Below are 19554 nucleotides of genomic sequence, written 5' to 3' on the forward strand. Positions count from 1 at the left end.
ACAAAGGGGGGGGGGGGGGGGGGGGGACTACAAATAATTTCTGTCAGAATTTGGACCTCTGTTAAATCATCCGGCAAATGGAAAGTTTCACGTATCTCCTCAGGAGTTTTTCCTTCAATCATCCGAGCAAGTGCACGACTTGTAAGGTCAACCAGAGGCCTCAGTTGAAGGCTGTCAGCAGCAGATGTCAACTCACATAACTTCTTAGTATCTAACCGGATGAACTTCTCATCAAAAATCTTGCGCTCCTGTGTGCATAAAAGATATCCATTACACTAAAAAAACAAAAAAGGAAATACTGTTGCAATAAACCATGCACATGACGCAGGCAAACTAAAATCCTTCCTTTCTAGGAGGGCACTGCATTGTTATAACAAGAAAACCAAGAACTGACCTTATTAGAACGGCCAGGAACTTGATGAAATTGACAATAGTCCAGTATTAAGCCCAGAATAGCAGGATTGACTCGTTGAGGAAGTGATATGGCATAATTTTTCGAGGATCCCATGCCAGTTTGAAGTACTTCTCTGCATATCATTGGGCAAAACATGGCAACCTCTTCCTCTACTTGTTGGATTGAACCATCAGCAGTTTGGAGCCAAATGTAGGACTTCATCTTAACCAATGAACCACAAGCAATTAAGAAAAAACAGATAACACGAAATGGCAACAGCTTTGAATAGAGTATTATGGAAAGCAACAAAAATGTATTAAAGATCTCTTAATTTTTTTATTTTTTTTATTAGGTAGAAATGCACTAAAGACCTAATACCCACACCTTGGACTGTAACACATACAACACTTATTAATATTCCCATTCAAAAAGAATTTTGCCCATTCTGAAGTCATTCAACACACATTTGATATCCGAAGAATTAAGAAACAATGTCATTCAATGAGCAAATGGCTGATGCACCTACGCATTTCATACAAGCAAACAAGAACGTTTAGACCAAAACCAAAAGAAAGAAACCTAAAAGTAATCATAATCATCCTACCAATAGTGACAGCATTTCAATCTAAATATTATTGGCTTTCAAGTTGGAAATGTCAAGAAGAACATTCAAGGGCATTATTCTATGTTGGTTTTTGAAGCTCACAAAACAATAGATAATCATAAAACAACATGACATCACTAAGTACAATTCCTTTTCAAGAAATATTAGTTTTTGAAGCTCATGAAAATAATAAATAATCTTAATACAAAGCAACACTATTCCCTGAATCAAGGTAACTCATGAGTCATGACTCAAGTAAATGCAACCCTAATAATCCAGAAAGAGAGCACCAGATAAAAAAAGCCAGAAGGGGTAAGAGACAACAAACTTCATGTCTATCTTCTATATAAATATAGTAACAGAGTCATGTAGCCTTTGAATATAAAACTTCTGGTTTCCTTCATTACATACCTCTGGTTTGACGACCGCCATAGGGCCTTTTAACACTAGGAGATCAAACTGGCAAGATTGCTTATGTGCCTTTGCAAACTAAAGAGAAATAAGCTTCAACGTTAAAAGTGCTAATGGAATCGAAATAGGCTAAGCTTTCTTCTCTTCAAAAGACACTTGTCAGACAAAGACCGCAAACCCTTCACAAAGTAACCCTCTCCAAATTCCAGCAAGACAAAATGCATCTTCGACAGGATGGTCTCATCAATTTGGAAGCTCTGTGCAAAGAAGAACATGGCAGACCAAGATTACAAACTGTAGCAATCAATGTAAATTTTTCTAACAGGAGCACACAGCCGACAGATTATTAAGAACTCAAAAGGCAAGCAATAGGTCACCAAGAATGCTTTAAAGTATGATATAAAAAAGATAATAAATCACTCAGTTCACTCTTTTGTGCATCTTCAAAACAATAGAACATTGAAGAGAACTAGGAAAACAGAAGTTAGAACAGAGATGAATTCTTGTCATATGGAAGCTTACTCATCTTTGTTAAAAGCTATTTCCACCATGAATTTCTTCAAACATTCCACATGCCATATGGTATATTATCTCATTCCCTCTCCTCGGAATTAAAAATGCAGTCCAATATCAATTGCTTCTCATTCTATCTTCCTAATACAACCACAAGGAAATTTCATATATTCTGCCTATCCTCCCATTGCCCGATCTACCTACGTGCCGTTAGAGGCATAGATAACTGAAAAGGAATTTTGGGAGACTTGAATAGGCAAAATCTCGCACACATTCTCCACCCTGTATAATCAATCTCTAACAATCTTTATGCCATGATTATACAACTACTACACACCTCAATTCCACACATGGGAAAGAAACATTTGTTTTTGGTGTAATGCAAGTTCTTTAAGGTGACTGGGGCTCAGCAGGAAACATGCAAATACTTTTCATATTCTTACTTTGATAATAGTGGTGTCATCTTGCACACACCTCGAATTCCCACTGGGACGCATGCAAATATAAATATGTGCACACACATACTTATTAATAATATATATACGTGTGTGTGTTCAGATCATAGTTGGCAATAAGTTCTCTTAGGCAACAAGTTACAATGAGTGGAACTGTAGACGAATATAAATTTCCTAGTTATTAAAGAGAGGGGAGAGGAAGAGACTTTAAAAGAGACCTGTAACTTCCACTTATTCTTTTTCTTTCCTTTTTTTTTTTTTGGGTGGGGTGGAGTGTTTGGAAGTTGGAAGAGACCTGGCTATTTTCTGAGCTCATTTATAGGACTATAGAAAGGCAAAGGCAAAGTGAAAATCATTCATAAAAAAACATCCTGTTATTTTCATCTAGCTAGCTGTCTTCATAGCTGCATCACTTAGAAATCATTAACATAGTGCAATTAACTTTTTCATTTCCCTCTCGTGCAATTTATCTATGATTACTTTGGTTGTTTCAAATCCTCCCAAGGAACATTGGAGAAGCCATTCAAAGCATAGTCAAAAACCAAGCTTCCCGAGATTTTGATAGAAATGAAAGGAATTCAAGTGTTCTTTCTTTGAAATCCTAAAGTCAAGATCCATATGATTTGTATTTACTAAACCAAAAGATCCACATAGCTTATTCATACCAATTCAAAGAGTAATCAAAATCGAAGAAACAAAATTTAAGTTTGAAGGAAGTAAACAACTAAATCCTAGGTTCTTTGTAAGATGAAGTAGGATCTAGTTTAGTTTTGTTTGAGTATACTCAATTGTATGTAGCTCCATGATGTAAATTTGGGATCCCAGCCTTTAGTGCTGAAGATTAATACACAAAACTGTTACCTTTGTCAAAAAAGGTAACAACTAAACCGGCTAAGATTTTTTTTTTTTTTATTGCTTAACATAAAACAAATAGAGAAAACTAAACCAGGACGGATTATAGGATAAGTAATTGATATTGAGCATATTAAGTGGATGAACTTTCCCATCATCATATCCTTCTACAGCTCATATATGAAATGGATTCACAGTCGAGATCCTACTATCTCAGAATCGCACTACAGAAAGCCCTGTGAAGGCTCACCCATTGAATTGTAGCTCTTCTGGCAACATCATCCACCTAATCCTAACCATCATTTCTAAATACTAATGTGTATAACAAACCTAGAATAAACTCCCAACCCAATTACCATCCCTGCTATATGAATCCTCAATATACATTTAGCTCAAAAAATATTAACTTTATCAAAAAATAAAATAAAAAATATCCATTTAGAGTTGTTTTATTTCAAAAAGCATGAAATGGAAATGAGCAACAACTTTACATTGACAGAAAATTGTAAAAATATAAAAACATAATAAAAAAATATTGCTTGCAATTGAAAAAAAAACAATAAAAATCTAATCTCTTTAGCTTATAACAAGTGTTTATCAGCTAATTACTTAGGAAATTAAGGGCATAAAAATAAAACTGGAAATGAACAGATTGACATACCTGACGTAACAATAATTGGGCCACAGATAGGAGGTCGTAAACAGATAAGAAGAAAAAATGGAGGGAGAATTAGGGTTTTGGTTTTTTTTTTTTTTTGCAGGTGAGAAGAAAGGGGGAAGATGGAAAATTTGATTGCGTTTATGAGGCTTTCTATATTTCCGATATGGTAATTCTATATTTCTGGTAAATTGTGTTCTTCGCACGTGAATCCCCAATTCCCACGTGCTACTCGTTCGGCAATTGTGGCCGGGAAAATATGAATCTCCTTTTTTTCCTTTGCCATAATCGTGTCGTGGCATTTGGACTAGCTTGTCACTCGATTAGTTATTGTAATTTTCCATTATTATAGATATGAAGTATTGTTATTTATCAAATCTTCGATAAATGAGAAGAACTATCTAATACTTTTTTATCTTGATAGATATTTAAATCTTGATTTCCAAAACAAACACTCATTTTATTAAGTATAACTGTTATGTAAGATTTTTTGAAGTAATTTATATTATACATATCTTTTATATAAGATTTGTTTATGTGTAACGTTTATGTAGTTTCTTTCAACTATTTAGAAGGAGAATATTTGAATAATTTGCTTTATGGATCTAAAATGCTCACCAGGTGTACGATAAGAATATAAAAAAAATCTCGTAAGTTGATTTTATAGCTTTTAAAATTGTTGATATAAATTTTAATATATAAAACGATTTAAACTATGAAAAAATACTTTATAATAACGATTTAAATATACTTGTCGATAGGTATATTTCTCAATTATGATTTGATATATATTGGATTAGGACAATTTTTTTAATAAGCTAGTTTGCTTGAATAATTTGACTATTTGTATATTCATAGAACAAAATATTGGTACTGTCACCATTTGCACAGTAGTTTGAAGAAATGGTCATTTATGGCTCAAGTGTTATCCTAAATTTTTGTTGTTCTTTTCACTGCCAAGTGTCATCTTAGATTGTCTTTTCTTTTTCATGACTAAATTCAATGGTGGTCCACTAAAGTATAGCAATATTCACAGACCCTAATAAGAAAAGGAATAATATTTTTTTAGTTTATATAGGAGATTTGCATAAATTTCAATAGTTTATGAATTAATTATTTAGATATACTTAAGTTTGTAATATTATATATATCTTATCAAATTTTGATGAGTTTAGATATATATTGTGGAGCACGTCTTCATTATGCATAATAATCTCACCGCAACTAAACTAGCGACCTTTCAATTATTTGAATATTAAAATGAGGGGGACAATGTTAGTGTTTATGTGCATTTTAATATTAAAATTAAAATATTAAGTGCATGACAATTAATAGGCATAAAGTAGAGAAATATCATTATTTTATGCAACTCATATAGTCACTGTAACACATTTTCCACATTATGACCTACTAATTAAGTACCCATTACATCTTAAATTACTATTCAATTTCTTAACATTTATCTATCAAAGAATTTATTTTTATAAGTAGTTATGTTTCTCTCTTTGTGTTGTACCTAGTATAAAAATTATGGAAAGTATGAAAAAATATTGTAGTATATAGTGAGTATCTTAAAATATTAGTTGTTTTCTATAATAATATTAATTAAAGATTTACCATTAAGATATGAAATTTAATGAGTTAATTGAGGATTGTGACATAAATCCTAAAATCACAAAGTTTAGGTTTTGAGCATGCAAATGGACTTAAAATGTGAATCTAAGTACATATTTGAAATCTTTAGCTAATCAGTAATTCAATGCTGAGTTTTATTTTGGATTTGATCGGTTTAATCAAGGTTTATTTTTCCTTACTTTATCAGGGGTTAACTTTGACTTGTTCTAAAATTATGAAAATAAATCATCTGGTCTCCACATTATTTGATATTTTTCAAAGATTGAGATCATTGGATGATGTTTCTCTAGATATTTGAACTGTGTCAGGTTGGAGAAATTTTACCATATTCGGTGTAAGAGAGGCTTTAATCTCTTGAATACTTATTATTTTGATATTGAGATGTTTCTTTTATGAAAATGTATTACGTACTAAAGCTTTAACGTGATAACTGTACGGTATTACATTGGCAAGGAAGCATGTTATGACATAATAAATTTTCTTTACGTGTTGACATGCATAATATGATTCAGTTGATACGATTAATGATTGCACTATTTTACCTTATGTGCACCACTAAGACATTCAATTTCTTTATGCAACTTATAAATTCCCCATTTGTTAATGTAGTCATTTAAAATTTATTAAGTATAAATTTATAAAATGATTCAGATTATATTAAATTCATGAATATATTAGTCCAAATAAATATTATGATTAATATAATTGAGTTAATTATTTAAATATAATAAAATGTGGATTTAATTAAGAGAAAATTACGCGGTTAAGCAAACTTATACTACTTAATTACTCATCATAGCTATAGTTTGCTATAATTACCACTCACGACTAACATTATATATTAATTACGCGGGCTGACTTCGAGTTTGTATAATTAGCCAACGTTTTGTATATGTATAATTCTCCAGAATATACAAATACACATGTATAATATACAATTATCTAACCTATATACATATACAATTCAACTCTCTTCCACTCTCTGCCCTCTCTCCTCCCTCTCCCAATCTCGCTTGCCATATATACAAACACATATGTATAATATACAATTATCTAACCTATATACATATACAATTCACCTCCTCTCCCACCTCTCCTGCCCTCTCTCGCTCGCCTCTCTCCTCTCTCTCCCAATCTCGCTTGCCATATATACAAACACATATGTATAATATACAATTATCTAACCTATATACATATACAATTCACCTTTCTCCCAGTCTTTGCCCCCTCTCTCTCTCTCGCCTCTCTCCTCTCTCTCCCAGTCTTGCTCGCCTCTCCCCTCAATATAACATATAGCTACGAATTGTAATTATCAAACTATAGCTATGGAGAGTAATTAGGCTATTTTTGAGTGGCTATATGTGAAAGTTCCCCTTTAATTAAAGCCCGCTCCATAAAGCACATATGTTATGTCACTTAAATTTGATTGGCCGAAAGGAATCTTATTCCAATCACAACTCCTCTATTTTAAAACTATAAATAAGGGTCCTCATAATTCAGAAAAGAGAAAGAAGAATTCTAAACAAAAAGCTAGAGAAAGCTCGTGGATCAAAAGCCACAAATTTCTCTACAAGCTATAAGTTTAAGAATTCAAGAACTCAAGAGTTCGAGTTCTTGAGTTCTTAAACTCGAGAATTCAAGAATCCAAGTGTTCAAGTTTAAGAATTGAAGATTTGAAGAAGTCAAGTTCAAGCTAAGAACGATCAAGATCAAGACCGCCGGATTCAAGATCAAGCTTGAAGCCCTTGGATTCAACTAGAAGTCAAGATCAAGATAAAGTTCAAGTTCAAGAACGATCAAGATCAAGACCGCCGGATTCAAGATCAAGTTCAAAACCCTTGGATTCAACTAGAAGTCAAGATAAAGTTCAAGTTCAAGAACGATAAAGATCAAGACCGCCGGATTCAAAATCAAGATAAAGTTTAAGTTCAAGATCAATATCAAGTTCAAGAAAGATTAAGTTCAAGATCAAGATAAAGTTAAAGTCCAAGTTCATCAAAGATTCAAGAACAAGCTCCAAATGCCCTTGAATCCAAGATTAAAGTCCAAGAACAAGAACAAAATTCAAGAACAAGCTCAAGAGCCCTTGAATTTATATTTGAAAAAGCGAATTCAGAGGATTCATATAGATTGTAACACTCGTACTTTAAATCAATAAAACGATTGTTGTGATAATTTTTCCGTTCTTGATTATTGTTTTCTCAACGCAAATTTTATTGTCTATAGTTAATTTTGTTGAACCTTTCATTCAAACCCGAATCTTAATAGTTCAGTTGGTTGGGTAGGTTGGGTAGGTGTTAATTGATCCCACCTGATGTGCCATTTTTGACCAAAAATCTCTTTCTCCAAATTCAGTCGATCGCTTAGCCCTAACTTGGTTCTTTCCAAGTATAAGGATGGTAAAGGGTGGACAATGAATTATGCAATGCTAAGTTACACATCAATAAAGCGGTAAATGATGTTTTCCAAAACTTGATATTAGCAAAACCTAAAATCCTACCAAACTTTAAAATGGCCAACTACGTATTGATCAAAATAGTTATAAGTAATTTGGACACCTACAAAAAACTAAGGGGAGATCGCCTCCAGTATTTTTTCCATCCTGTAACGTTCGATACATTGCTGGATATAAGCCACAAATTTAAGAGTGTAGATATAATAAACAGCAATAAAAACAAAAGTGAAACCAGACCCTTAAATATGCAGCTTAACATGGCTTGAATCCAGCAATGTGTAGAACACTACTGGAGGTGATCTTTCACATATACTTGGAGTAGGGGATTGAAAGTAGATAGGAGACAAATGCTTGTGCATCCAAAACAAGATCTATATAACTAAGAGACATCAGCTACAGCATTAAAGCAGCAAAAATACAGAAACCCAAATCTTCCTCTGATTGTTCAATCAACAGTACCTGGAATATATTCCAGTTCATTTGTTTACTATACAGGAACCCCGCTTCGAAAGGGGAAAGGAAAGAAAAGAAAAAGGGATTCTTCCTGCTTTAGTTCCAGGTTTACTCTTTTCTATCTTCTATGGGACAGCATAAATATACAAGTTTGGTGCCATTAATGTCTTCATGAAGGATCAGCTATACACTGAATAACTGAAAGCCAACCTCCAAAAGCAAATGAATCATTAGTTCTTGGCTCATGTTAGTTATCAAGTCCAATCAGGCAGATGAATTTGGACAAGCCGCTATAATTTCAACAGATGCTACTAGTGACGGAGGGTCAATATATTCTCACTGGGAAGTGCTCTTCATCTTTGGAACACTAGACCCAAATAACAGGGGGAAGAAATCAGGTAGATCAAACTGACAATAGATAATGAAGTTCTGCCAAGATGCCACTACATTTCCTAGTCTCTTCTCTTAGGAGATTCTTGTTGCACAAAACAACTTCCTTCAAACATGCTAAAAGCTGAAAGCAGATTTACACATGAAACTTTCGAAGCTCACCATCAATAATATCTGATATACATTTCACGTTCCACCAGTGCGACCTCCCAAGGGAGGACAAGGGTTGAGATCTACCGAAGAAATCAATTTCACATGATCCCTTAAAAGTTGCTGTGACACCCGATTGGCCAACGCTGATTGCCCATTGCAAAGTTCTCCTGTGGCAAGCCTCCCAAACTGCTTTCCCAGGGCATCATATTCAACAGATGCCAATTCTCGGAAAGCATGAGATCCTGATGGTGACCCTCGTAAAACATCAGGATCCCAGTAAGAAGAGCCATTCATATAGGGACTATTTGGAACTGTTCTGGCCTCTTGCAAGTAAACTGACTGATTAATGTGACGAAATGGGATAGCACCATTCCCTCCAGAGATTGGTGTTGATGAGCCAGATGTGTTGAGAGGGCTGGATATAGGCGAGGGAGACATCCTCCCATTTAGGTTATGAGGCGACCTTGGAAGAGGACTACCTATTGGGGAGACAGGGCAAGATATGTTCTTCGGAATGTGGATATCACTGTACAATGAAGAATAAGTCAACAATCAGAAGTACGAATACTATTGTCATGCAGTTTTCTTTTACTCCTAAGTATATTGAGATAAATTTAATGGGAACTCCTTTCCTCTTTAAAATTTTCTCAACACAGGACATTTAAAAGTTTTAAGTAATCAAGAGAAGAAGACCTGCAGTGAAATTTAGATTTTGACGCTCTGGATGAGTGGATAGCGAGCCTTTCCGAATCTGGTGTAGGATAATTTCTTGCAGATCCAACGACCTAAATCAAATTTGTAATTAACATCAACCCAGTGCACAGAATTTCAAAATAAAGAAACCATGCCAGGTCAACCTATTATTTTCTTGTCATAATGATTGATTCTGTAAATTGAAAAGTTCACTTGGGACTTACAATTACACACATTCACACATTGAGGGTTTTGTTGTACGTCTTTAACAGGGTTTCAGTCTTCTATTTCTAAAGCTATTCTTAATGTGGGACCAATAATTATTACCTGTTTTAAGGAAGACATGGGCACTTTTGAGATCAAATCTAATGATGATTAGCAACTTGACATGAAGATGCATCTTCATTTTGCACATTCAGAACCGGGATGCTTAGACTCAATTGCTTGATGTCTATAATAGCAGTTCAACTCATAATTTGTTTCTTTTTTTAAAAAAAAAATTGCAAGAAGATGTTAAATATCACCATCTTAGGCAATTTCTCCTATGATCACTTCTTTTCTGAGGTTGGGGGTGGGGTTCTCGTTTTGCTGATATACCAACACTACTTATTCTCTTTTTAGTGAAGAAGCTAAAGACACCTCATCTCACTGATCTTACTAAATTGTGCAAAAGCATTAGCAGCAAGCAATTAAACTCAGAGAACCCAAATGGTCAACAAGTTGGAACTTCCCCTCCTGATTCGCTGTCCTGCCTAAAAGATATTTAAACTATTTAGTAATCCCCAAGAATTGAAGACATTGTTAGTGTCCCTAAAACCTTGCCTCTTTATTAACCTAACTTCTAAAAATAAGCCATAATGACCCCTAGAACCTACTAATTTGCCACAGAGCAAGATAAGCATGCAAGAGTACAATCCTAAACCTTTTTCATTGGTTATACAGAAATTATATTCACAAAACATGGAGCACTACGATGGTAATGTGAACTGTACAAGAAAATAATCCTAAACCTTGACAATACTAACATCCAAGTTACATCATCTATCAGTCCAGAGTAAGCAAACGATATTTTATGAATTATTCTAACTAAAATATGCTAAGGTACCTTCTTGGTATGTCATTATTAATAAAATTACCTTAGCATTATAAATAGAATAAAAAAAAAGATTACAGTATGACTATATTAAAGACTACTAGATCAATGCCAAACATCGACACATACGAATCTGAATCAAGAACGGACTTATCAGAATATGTCGGCAGAACTCAATGATGAAAGCCTGACACTACCGAAAATGCATAATCAATCAGTTTCTTTTGCTCAACTGCTGATATTAATGATTCTTTATGGTTTTAGAACAAAAGAAGAAACCAATAAAGCCATTTACACCAAGCATCATGAGCAACAAGTATTTCCATGTTTCATAACAGAAGTTTCCCAATGTCTTATAAAAGCAAAAAGACCGTGATGAACAGATAACGTACCAGAGGTTTTATCCCATTCGCAGCAGCACATGGAAGATCAAAAGATGTAGGAAACATATTTGGCTTTTCCGGAGGGGCAGCATCTTTTACAAAAGGATGCTCCAATAGCTCAGCAGCAGTAGGACGATTTCGCGGCTCACGCTGCAAACACTTCCTCACAAAATCTTTTCCCTCCTCTGAAAGCTCTTCCGGTATTGCTGGGAGTTCTTTACTATTCCCAATCTTAAACATGGCAGCAACCTTTGGGCCATATGCCATAAAACACCACATAATACAGGTCAAGGGAATGAACTGGTATTGTAAGACTTGACAGTCCAAATATTATCAAGGAAAAAAATCCCATCTTCCAACAATGTTCAGCACAAAAAAAGAAGAAGTGATGCTCTAATTAAGCTGCTCTAGGCCAAAATTACTTACTCCTTCATACTGACTCCAAGGAGGCTTTGATGTAGCCATTTCTAAGACGGTGCATCCAAGGCTCCATACATCAACAGCAAGGTTGCAGCCACTAGTATGCTTTATTACCTGAGTAAATGGTAAAGAGATGATTTTACATGTTACTATATAAGTTTTAACAGAGAGGTGCACACAAAACATTTAAATTCCTAAAGCATATTCTAACCTCAGGGGCCATCCAGTAAGGGCTTCCTTTGAAGGATAATGGACAAGATTGCCCCGTGATCTGCAAATTTGTAATTGAGCAATTAAAGACCCATCTCCATGAAAGTACAGCTCAACATTGATGGCAAGGCTTATACAGTTCCAGGTGGAGATAATCACACCAAAGCAATCTTAATGGTAAATGGATCAATTCGTACTTTATCTTTCCAAAAGTAAGGAATTAAGTTTAATGGCACAAAGATAAAAACTACAAAAGTTTTTTAATTCATTCCGACAATGCTAGTCTCGAGTTAGAATATTAGATATGACCTGCCATTTACAATCTTCATAGCAATTGGCATCATCTTACTAAACAGGCATTTGGACATGACCTATGAACTTGAAATCATGATTTGAAATCATTGATTTGGGTAGAGGTGGATTTGAAGTTGAAATTTTGTCTGGACATGCTAATTTGGATTTTAAAAGTTGTAATTTTCACATAAACATGAAAACCCCAAAATTTGTGAAACGGTCCTTCAAGGTCCAATTATGAAATCCTTGAAAAAATAGGATGAATAAAAAAATAGCGGCTACACCAAAACTAGGTGCAAAGAACCAACCAGACTGACCTAGTGGATAAATCAGAAATACAGAAACAAAAACAGCAATTGAATTTCCCCAAATATGGGTTGAGCAGGTGTGGCTGTTCGGAGAAGGAGCTGTTTTTGGGTTTGGAAAGGGAATCAGTGGTTTATGGAATAATAATTGAATTTTTAATAAATATGGGTTAGTAAAGTAAGGAGTAAAGTAGGATTGGGGAGTTACTTTTGAGGTGAATTTGAGATTTGAAATTAGAATGTCAAGTTAAAGTGGGAGTTTCATGCAAAAAGGGATAAACAAAAGCACATTTGAAATGAAAAGTTGGAATCATGATTTGAGAACACATGTCCAAACGGCACCTAAATAATGCAGTTATACAGCCTATGCTAAATCTTACATGCTTGGCCATTCCAAAGTCTGCCAACTTTATGCGCCCATTTGGATCAACAAGAATATTTGCCCCTTTAATATCTCTGCAAAAGTGCAGCTGCTGTCAGGTATTCAATGTATACTGGCCAAGATTGCTGAAAGGGTGATATCACAAAAATAATACAACCAAAGAAAGGTTTACCTATGCACAGTGTTTTTAGCATGTAAATATGCAAGCCCCGATAAAATTTGTTGAGTGTAGCTACGGATTGCTGTTTCTCCAAACGGACCATATTCTTGTAAAAGCTTATAAATGGACCCACCAGATACATATTCCAAGTAGATATATAGTTTATCAGGAACCTGATTGAGGAAAACAAATCAGAAGAGCAAGCTAAATAGTTTATATGGGAATTTATGGACGGAAACATCTATAACTCGCATGAGAAGCCCTCTAACTATACTTTGGAGTTAGCTGTTCAGAAACAGAATAAGAAATCAATACTCTAGAACAATTTGAAGTCTGTTAACACAACTATCAGTGTTAGCACTATGGCATGTCCCTCACCAAATATATATATATATATATATATATAGCAGGAAAATTCAATTTTTTATTGTAAGAAAAATATAAATAGATTTTAAGAAAAAAATATTCAAAGAACTTGCATATTTATTTTCATAATTGCAATTTAGGATAAAATATAATATTATTTGGATTATACGTAAATTATCAAGAGGTAAAAGCGAAGTAAATATAGATAGTCGGAAAAAGAATGTATAAAGAGGAGAATAGATTAATAAATATAATCTAAGTTGCTCAGACTCGGGTGCAGATCTAGAGGTTAGATTGGATCCTTCATGATCTAAATTTTTTAGATTCGGGATACGGATACAGGTGCAGGGACTTCACTAAAAATAATTCAAATATCTAAAAAAAATAGAGTTATATGTCTAAATTACGAGGAAAACTTACAAGGTATTCTTAGAGAAAAATTATTGATCAAGAGGAGAATCTCATAAGGTGATTTAAGGAAAAGGGCAGACAAAAAAAAATAGAGTTGTATGTTACATTGATAATAACAGGAGAAATCTAAAATTCTAATTGCATGTAATACAAAAATAACGATCATTGAAAAATATCACTAGTTATACTGATAGATTAATAAGAACTTTTCTTTATTTTATAGTTTGCACGAATTCAAAATTATAATTTAATCTAAGGTATGGCACATAGTATCAAGGATAAATAAAATAACAAAAAGGGAAAACTAATTAAACATAAAAAAATTAATTGAACTTTTGAATTCAAAGTGGTTACAACTTTCAAATTTATCCTTATTAATTTCAGAAGTTGGTACCCTATTTTATCATTGCATTTTACTTTTATCATTAAAATAAGAGAAAACAACAACAGAAAAAAAGAATAAATTAAACAAAACTAACCTAAGTACACATCCCTTACCCCCATTAGTCCATTAGGCATTACTCACTAACTCACACATGCACAAATTGTATTCAAAAGCATTGAGATAAAGCCATTTAAATTCAAAATCTAATCGTAGCAAACCACTAATCAACGGATATATATCTTCTTCTTTTCGCTTTTACAAACAATTTTTCATTGGTTTCCTCAGTTACTTATTTTTGGGTTTAGTATTTAATTTGATGGCAAAATTCTGAAAAATATTATTTCTTTGCTATTTAGATTTGGATTTGTTACTTATGTTGGTCTCATGTCCTTTAGACGATTTCAAAAAGTGTTTTATTTTGCAGGAATGATATCAATATGCAAAGTGATGAGAATGATGAAAGACTTGAATATGAAAAGAGTAGGCTTTTGGTATAAAATCAAATGGTAAAAGCTAATTAAAATATAGATGGTTGGGAAAAGAATGTATAAAGAGGTGAATAGATTTATAAATATAATTAAGTTTCTGATATAAATAGTTTTGATAATTAAAATTAAAACACAATTTTATATATTATATTGATAATAGAAGAGAAAATAATTTTAAATTCTTGTTGCATGTAATGTAGATAATAATCATTGAAAAATATCAATAGTTATTCTGATTTACAAAATTATAGTTTGAATGAATTCTTTTTTTGAAACCGGTAACTTGGTAGTTTGAACAATTCAAAACTATAATTTAATTTATGGTATGACATTATTTCAATGATACAATAACAAACAAGGAAAACTAATTAAAATATCATAGTTGGGAAAAAGTAAAACCAGGGGGACAAATAGGACCTAGGGATATTTATACTTTTGCTTAATTTAAAAATAAAATAAGAAAATAATATAAAAATATTACTGATAAATTTTGACAATTGAGAAAATGTGAACAATAAAATAAAAAGTCCTATATAATATTAAAAGGAGTATAGTGGACTGGAATATCAACACAAACGATGAGCTAATATTGTCTGGGCATTGCGTGGGTACTAATACTAGTTAAAATATAAAGTTAATAGAGTGTTGGCACTATGGCATATCCCTCACCAAAAATTAAAATAAAAACTTTCAATTGAAACATTTAGAGATCAATTGACTGTTGAAAACTAACCATCTCTGAGCCATAATATTGGACAATATTTGGATGTCTTAATCGGCTCAACAATGAAATCTCCTGCAAAATAAATGAATAGAAGAGCATACTCGAGTATGAGCTCATCAGGAATATAAATCTCCAGGCAGTCCAAGAAAATAAGACGTAACAGACTGCTACTTATGTAGTAAACATACCTGTGTCAACTGCTTTGCACTTTCTTTTGACTTTGCATCATCTGAAAATAGAGTCACTTCCTTCATTGCACACATTTCTCCACTATCACTGTAAGCACACACATGGCTAAGCATTACTTTTTTTCCCTTTTTGGGGATAAGATGGCCAAGCATTAAACCATGACACAGCAATCAATCTTTGACATGTCAATGATGAGGCAATACATAAAGATTGAGTTTCTTGTTCATTTGTAAAGGCCAAACACAATGAAATAGGAAACAAAAGAAAATCAAGTGTCGATCGTATTAATGTACCTATTAAAACCAACATAAACGTGCCCGAATGTGCCTCTACCAAGCAACTTCCCTTTTTTCCAGCGAGAGCCCGGGCTAGAAAGATTCTCTGCTCTACCAGGACTTCGTGGCACTGAGGGAGATGTTGCAACTGAATTGGAATGAGAAAAGGGTGAAGAGTTGGAAATTGCTAAGGGGGGACGGGGCAAAGGATGACTTTCTGGTTTTGCATCATCTGGCCAATTAGTCTGCAGTTCAGATGCTCCGCCTCCAGCCCTGGGATGAATAGGTGTGACAGCACCACTGTGAATTCTTGAGCTAGGTCCAGGACTTGTCATCCTAGGACTAGGAATTGGAGAGTACTCGGGGCTCCCTCGACTAGGCTGCCAAAACAATTGTCCTACCATATCTCCTCCCATGGAATTATGTCCAGAATTCTGACCAGACCCTGGGCTTGAACAATGGCCAGATCCAAGTAAAGGAAGATCTGGATAAGTCTTTCCTGCCCAAAAAGTAGAACTACTAACTTGCTCACAGCCAGCAGCTCTCATTGGACTTCTGGAAGGACTTGATATAGAACTATCAGGAGCACTGCAAAGGGCACCATGAGAAGGAATTTGTATACTGGACAAGTGGCTATTTAGTGGTCGTCTCTTAGGAGATCGAGAGGAGACATGTCCACTGGGAGAAAGATTAACTGGTTCTGTTGCCTCTTTTATGCTTATTTGTCCAACAGCAGATTGATCCTTAACAGCCAACCTTCAAAACCAAAAAAGGAAAAGAAATTATGTCATCCAGGGTGGTTTAGTTACCAAAAGAAAGAAGTAAGCAAACAAGTTAGACAAATGAATTGTTTACAAATTAGGAAAACAATTAGATACTTAAGCAGTTACAGAATCCCTTTGTGAATACATTCCATTTAGGTGGCCTTCAGCATTTGCGTACCTTGGAGGGCTACCCAAGGGAGTCCGGTTACCAGTTTCATAATCAAATGCTAGTGGACTACGTTGGCGTGAATCAGTAGGATCATCACTCTCAACAGAGCACTCACTTGAAATTGATGCAAAGACAAGTTCTCCATCAGCATCTGCAGGGTCTAGTCTGTGCCTGATGCATGCAGGCTTTGGGAGAGGCAGAAACAGGGATGACTTTGAGCCCTTCTCTACTCTGGGTTTTGCAGATTGACTGATCCCAGAATCTGCCCGCACTACACTTGCTGATGGCAAACCTGGAAGCGGAAGTGGTTGGGCTAGAGCGCTTTCAGCGAAACTTTGACATCTGGAGACATTCTTGGAAGGTGATGACGACCTTGACTGTGCTTGGGACTGAGAACCCTTCTCAGAAGCAATGTCATTGTTGTGTCTTCGAGATCCACCTGATTTACTCGGAGACTTAGCTTCAGCTGGACTCTTAAACTTACGATGCAATGAATCAATAAAACTCTCTTTGGTCGCTTTCTTCTTTGCTTTTGACTTTCCCCACCATGAAGGCATCTTTTCCGGTGCTAAAAGATATATGAAACCAATAAACAACCCACTAAAGTCTAAAACAATTCTTCAAACAATCAAGACTTACTAAATGACAACACATACGTGAAGCAGAAAAGAGAGTAACATGACCTCAGTGAGAGCTGGAGTGATAGTAGAAGTGATCTATCGCTACATGTATGTCATCATCACACATTTTTTTCAATAAAAGATGCGGAAGATATTATTTAGTCAAAGACATTCCAAAATAGAGACTCATAACAAGTTAGTAAGAAACTGAAAGAGCAGTTATGAATGATAGAATCAGTCAATAAGAGCAGTCACCTTCCTAATACAACCATGAAAAGCCAATTAAATTACTTCATTGACAACGGATACCACGGAGAATCAAAAAGTGCCCACATTGTTAAGACTCTAAATTGGCATAGCTAAAACGAGGCAGGCACGGCTTGTCTCACCTCCCTGTTGATTGGGCTAGATGATTGTTTTATCACAATTTAATATTCTGAAAAAAGATGTATGAGTGTATTTTTGGGTTTCTGTGGTGTGTGTGTGGGGGGTGGAGGGGGGTGGAGTAAACTTTTGATTGCTCGTTTGCGAGATTGGTGGGAAAAAAGATTCGAAAATGAGACCTCTCTACCTGCTTCTACTCCATTTTTACACTTTCTCTACCTTCCGTCGCAATTGATCCTTGTTCTTTAGGTAAATAACTTCAACATTCAACCACGTGCACCATTCAGCCTTTCTAGAGCATGGGTGCAGCACATACTACTTGATAAATTCTAAGAAATATGAACATAAAATAATTAGTTACTTCATTAACCACTAAGTCATACCCTTAGCGCTTACGGTGGTCAATTTAAGAACTTCCAACTCACCCACAACAAAAAGTTCATGAGATAAACTTGACTTGACCTTCCCTGCCCAATGATGATGGTAGCAGCCCCTCCCCCTCTTGCAACTTAAACACGCTTATGATGCAATTATTAGGCATAAGACTTTACCCCTAAAAAAATCCATTCAAGTATTTCCAAGATAAAATTTTCAATATCTGTATTTCAACACTGAGAACTGGTAAAGTACTCTTTCATGTTTGTTTTTTTTTCGTTTCTTTTTCTTTCGTCTTCAGAAATGACACCAAAGGTAGTAACTTCTTTTAATAACAACACCGTCCTACTTGCTTGAGCACACCTCCACTAGTCCTTTCAAGTATCTATTACCTGCCACCAGCATATATATGCTGGGTACCTCTGCCAACACTAGCTTAGACTGATTGGAGAATTCACCTAGTGCAATACATACTGGAATAGGAACCTTTATTCTCAAGGACATCACTCTAACTCCAAAATACTAGTAAATATTTTCACTTCCTTACATGCAAAATAAAAAATAAAAAAGTGAAGTGATCCTACTGATCTCTAATTTAGACTTCAATTTTCGATATGAATCCTAAAAACACAGCCATTTCCGCGCAGATCTAGAACACTACAAATACACCAGGTAATCACACCACATATTAAAATACTAAAAAAACAGAAAAAGAACTAAAACTAAAGCAAAATTACCAAAACTCACCTTTCAACTGATTACTTGTTGCATCGCAAGTATAAACGAGATCGTTTCTTCCGATTTGGACTATGAATCAACTCATAATTAGCTCAAATCAAACCCTAGAAACATTAGCCTTTCTCCTCTCGCTGTCCCACACTGAGATTTCAACTGAGACAACAGAGGGAGATAGTAAGTTGCTGAAGAAGATGATTGCGACAAAGCTTAGAAGAGATCGCGTAAGAATGGTGAAGGATAAAAATGGGAGTGAGGAAGCTAAGTATCAAGATTGGGGAGTTGTTTTGAAGGTAAAATGAATTTACTACTACAGTCAAAATATGAACAGTGAATTCATAACATAACGTGTTCATTTTTCAAGAAACATCTAATAAACAGGAATAGTTTAATAAATGATTGGTTAAATTTATAATAAGTCCTAGAAAAAATTAAAATGACATTTATTATGAAACGAAGAAAATATGAGCGATATTTAGTTTTGGTCAACTTTTACAAATTCTATTTTTGGGTTTATGTTATTTTTATTATAAGACATTTTTGTTTTTACACATAGAAAATTGAAAATATCATCTTTTTTGTTCAATTTGTGAGTGGTAGGACTATGTATGGATTGATTTGGTTGGATTTTGAAGTTTATGTTTATATTTATTGGTTTGTAGACATACAAAACGTTATAGAATCATTAAGATTTCGCCATATGAGTTATTAAGCATTATCGATTTGACTATCAGTTTAACAATTAAGATTTCACAT

General features: G+C 34.4%; 2 protein-coding genes across 4 annotated transcripts in view; both read right to left on the reverse strand.

Annotated features, from left to right (window-relative positions):
- LOC102598921 (SKP1-like protein 21) overlaps positions 1-4178 on the reverse strand; it is an 8921-nt gene extending 4743 nt beyond the window's left edge. The window contains exons 1-4 of one of the 2 annotated variants that reach the window (XM_006363262.2): positions 3891-4176; positions 1410-1666; positions 395-616; positions 57-248 (exon numbers count right to left, since the gene is read on the reverse strand). In XM_006363262.2, the coding sequence (XP_006363324.1) occupies positions 57-248; positions 395-616; positions 1410-1430 (435 nt within the window). In that variant the 5' untranslated portion in view covers positions 1431-1666; positions 3891-4176. Of the gene's footprint in view, positions 1-56; positions 249-394; positions 617-1409; positions 1667-3890 lie in introns of both variants that reach the window. The other variant, XM_006363263.2, reaches the window with a different exon arrangement.
- Positions 4179-8380: 4202 nt separating this feature from the next.
- On the reverse strand, positions 8381-19075 carry LOC102599452 (mitogen-activated protein kinase kinase kinase YODA-like). 2 transcript variants are annotated; one of them, XM_006363265.2, is made up of 12 exons: positions 18811-19075; positions 16694-17252; positions 15770-16507; positions 15476-15563; positions 15297-15359; positions 12926-13086; positions 12752-12827; positions 11774-11833; positions 11569-11676; positions 11152-11391; positions 9667-9758; positions 8381-9499 (listed from the first exon to the last, which is right to left on the reverse strand). In XM_006363265.2, exons 2-12 carry the CDS (start codon positions 17239-17241, stop codon positions 9007-9009), a joined length of 2667 nt encoding a protein of 888 aa, XP_006363327.1. In that variant the 5' UTR covers positions 17242-17252; positions 18811-19075; the 3' UTR covers positions 8381-9006. The 2 variants fall into 2 exon arrangements, with proteins under 2 accessions (XP_006363327.1, XP_006363326.1); XM_006363264.2 differs by having other exon boundaries at positions 15770-16510.
- Positions 19076-19554: the final 479 nt, after the last annotated feature.

Source organism: Solanum tuberosum, unplaced genomic scaffold (assembly GCF_000226075.1).
Source record: "Solanum tuberosum cultivar DM 1-3 516 R44 unplaced genomic scaffold, SolTub_3.0 scf00432, whole genome shotgun sequence".
Classification (NCBI taxonomy): Eukaryota; Viridiplantae; Streptophyta; class Magnoliopsida; order Solanales; family Solanaceae; genus Solanum; species Solanum tuberosum.

Excerpts from the sequence above, each read along its gene's own strand:
- LOC102599452 (XM_006363264.2), bottom strand. The coding sequence starts at position 17,241 with ATGCCTTCATGGTGGGGAAAGTCAAAAGCAAAGAAGAAAGCGACCAAA. Across the intron at positions 13,087-15,296 it reads AATATTATGGCTCAGAGATG|GTTCCTGATAAACTATATAT; the intron begins GTTAGTTTTCAA and ends TTCCTCAATCAG. Across the intron at positions 11,392-11,568 it reads CTTGGAGTCAGTATGAAGGA|GTTGCTGCCATGTTTAAGAT; the intron begins GTAAGTAATTTT and ends TATGGCCCAAAG.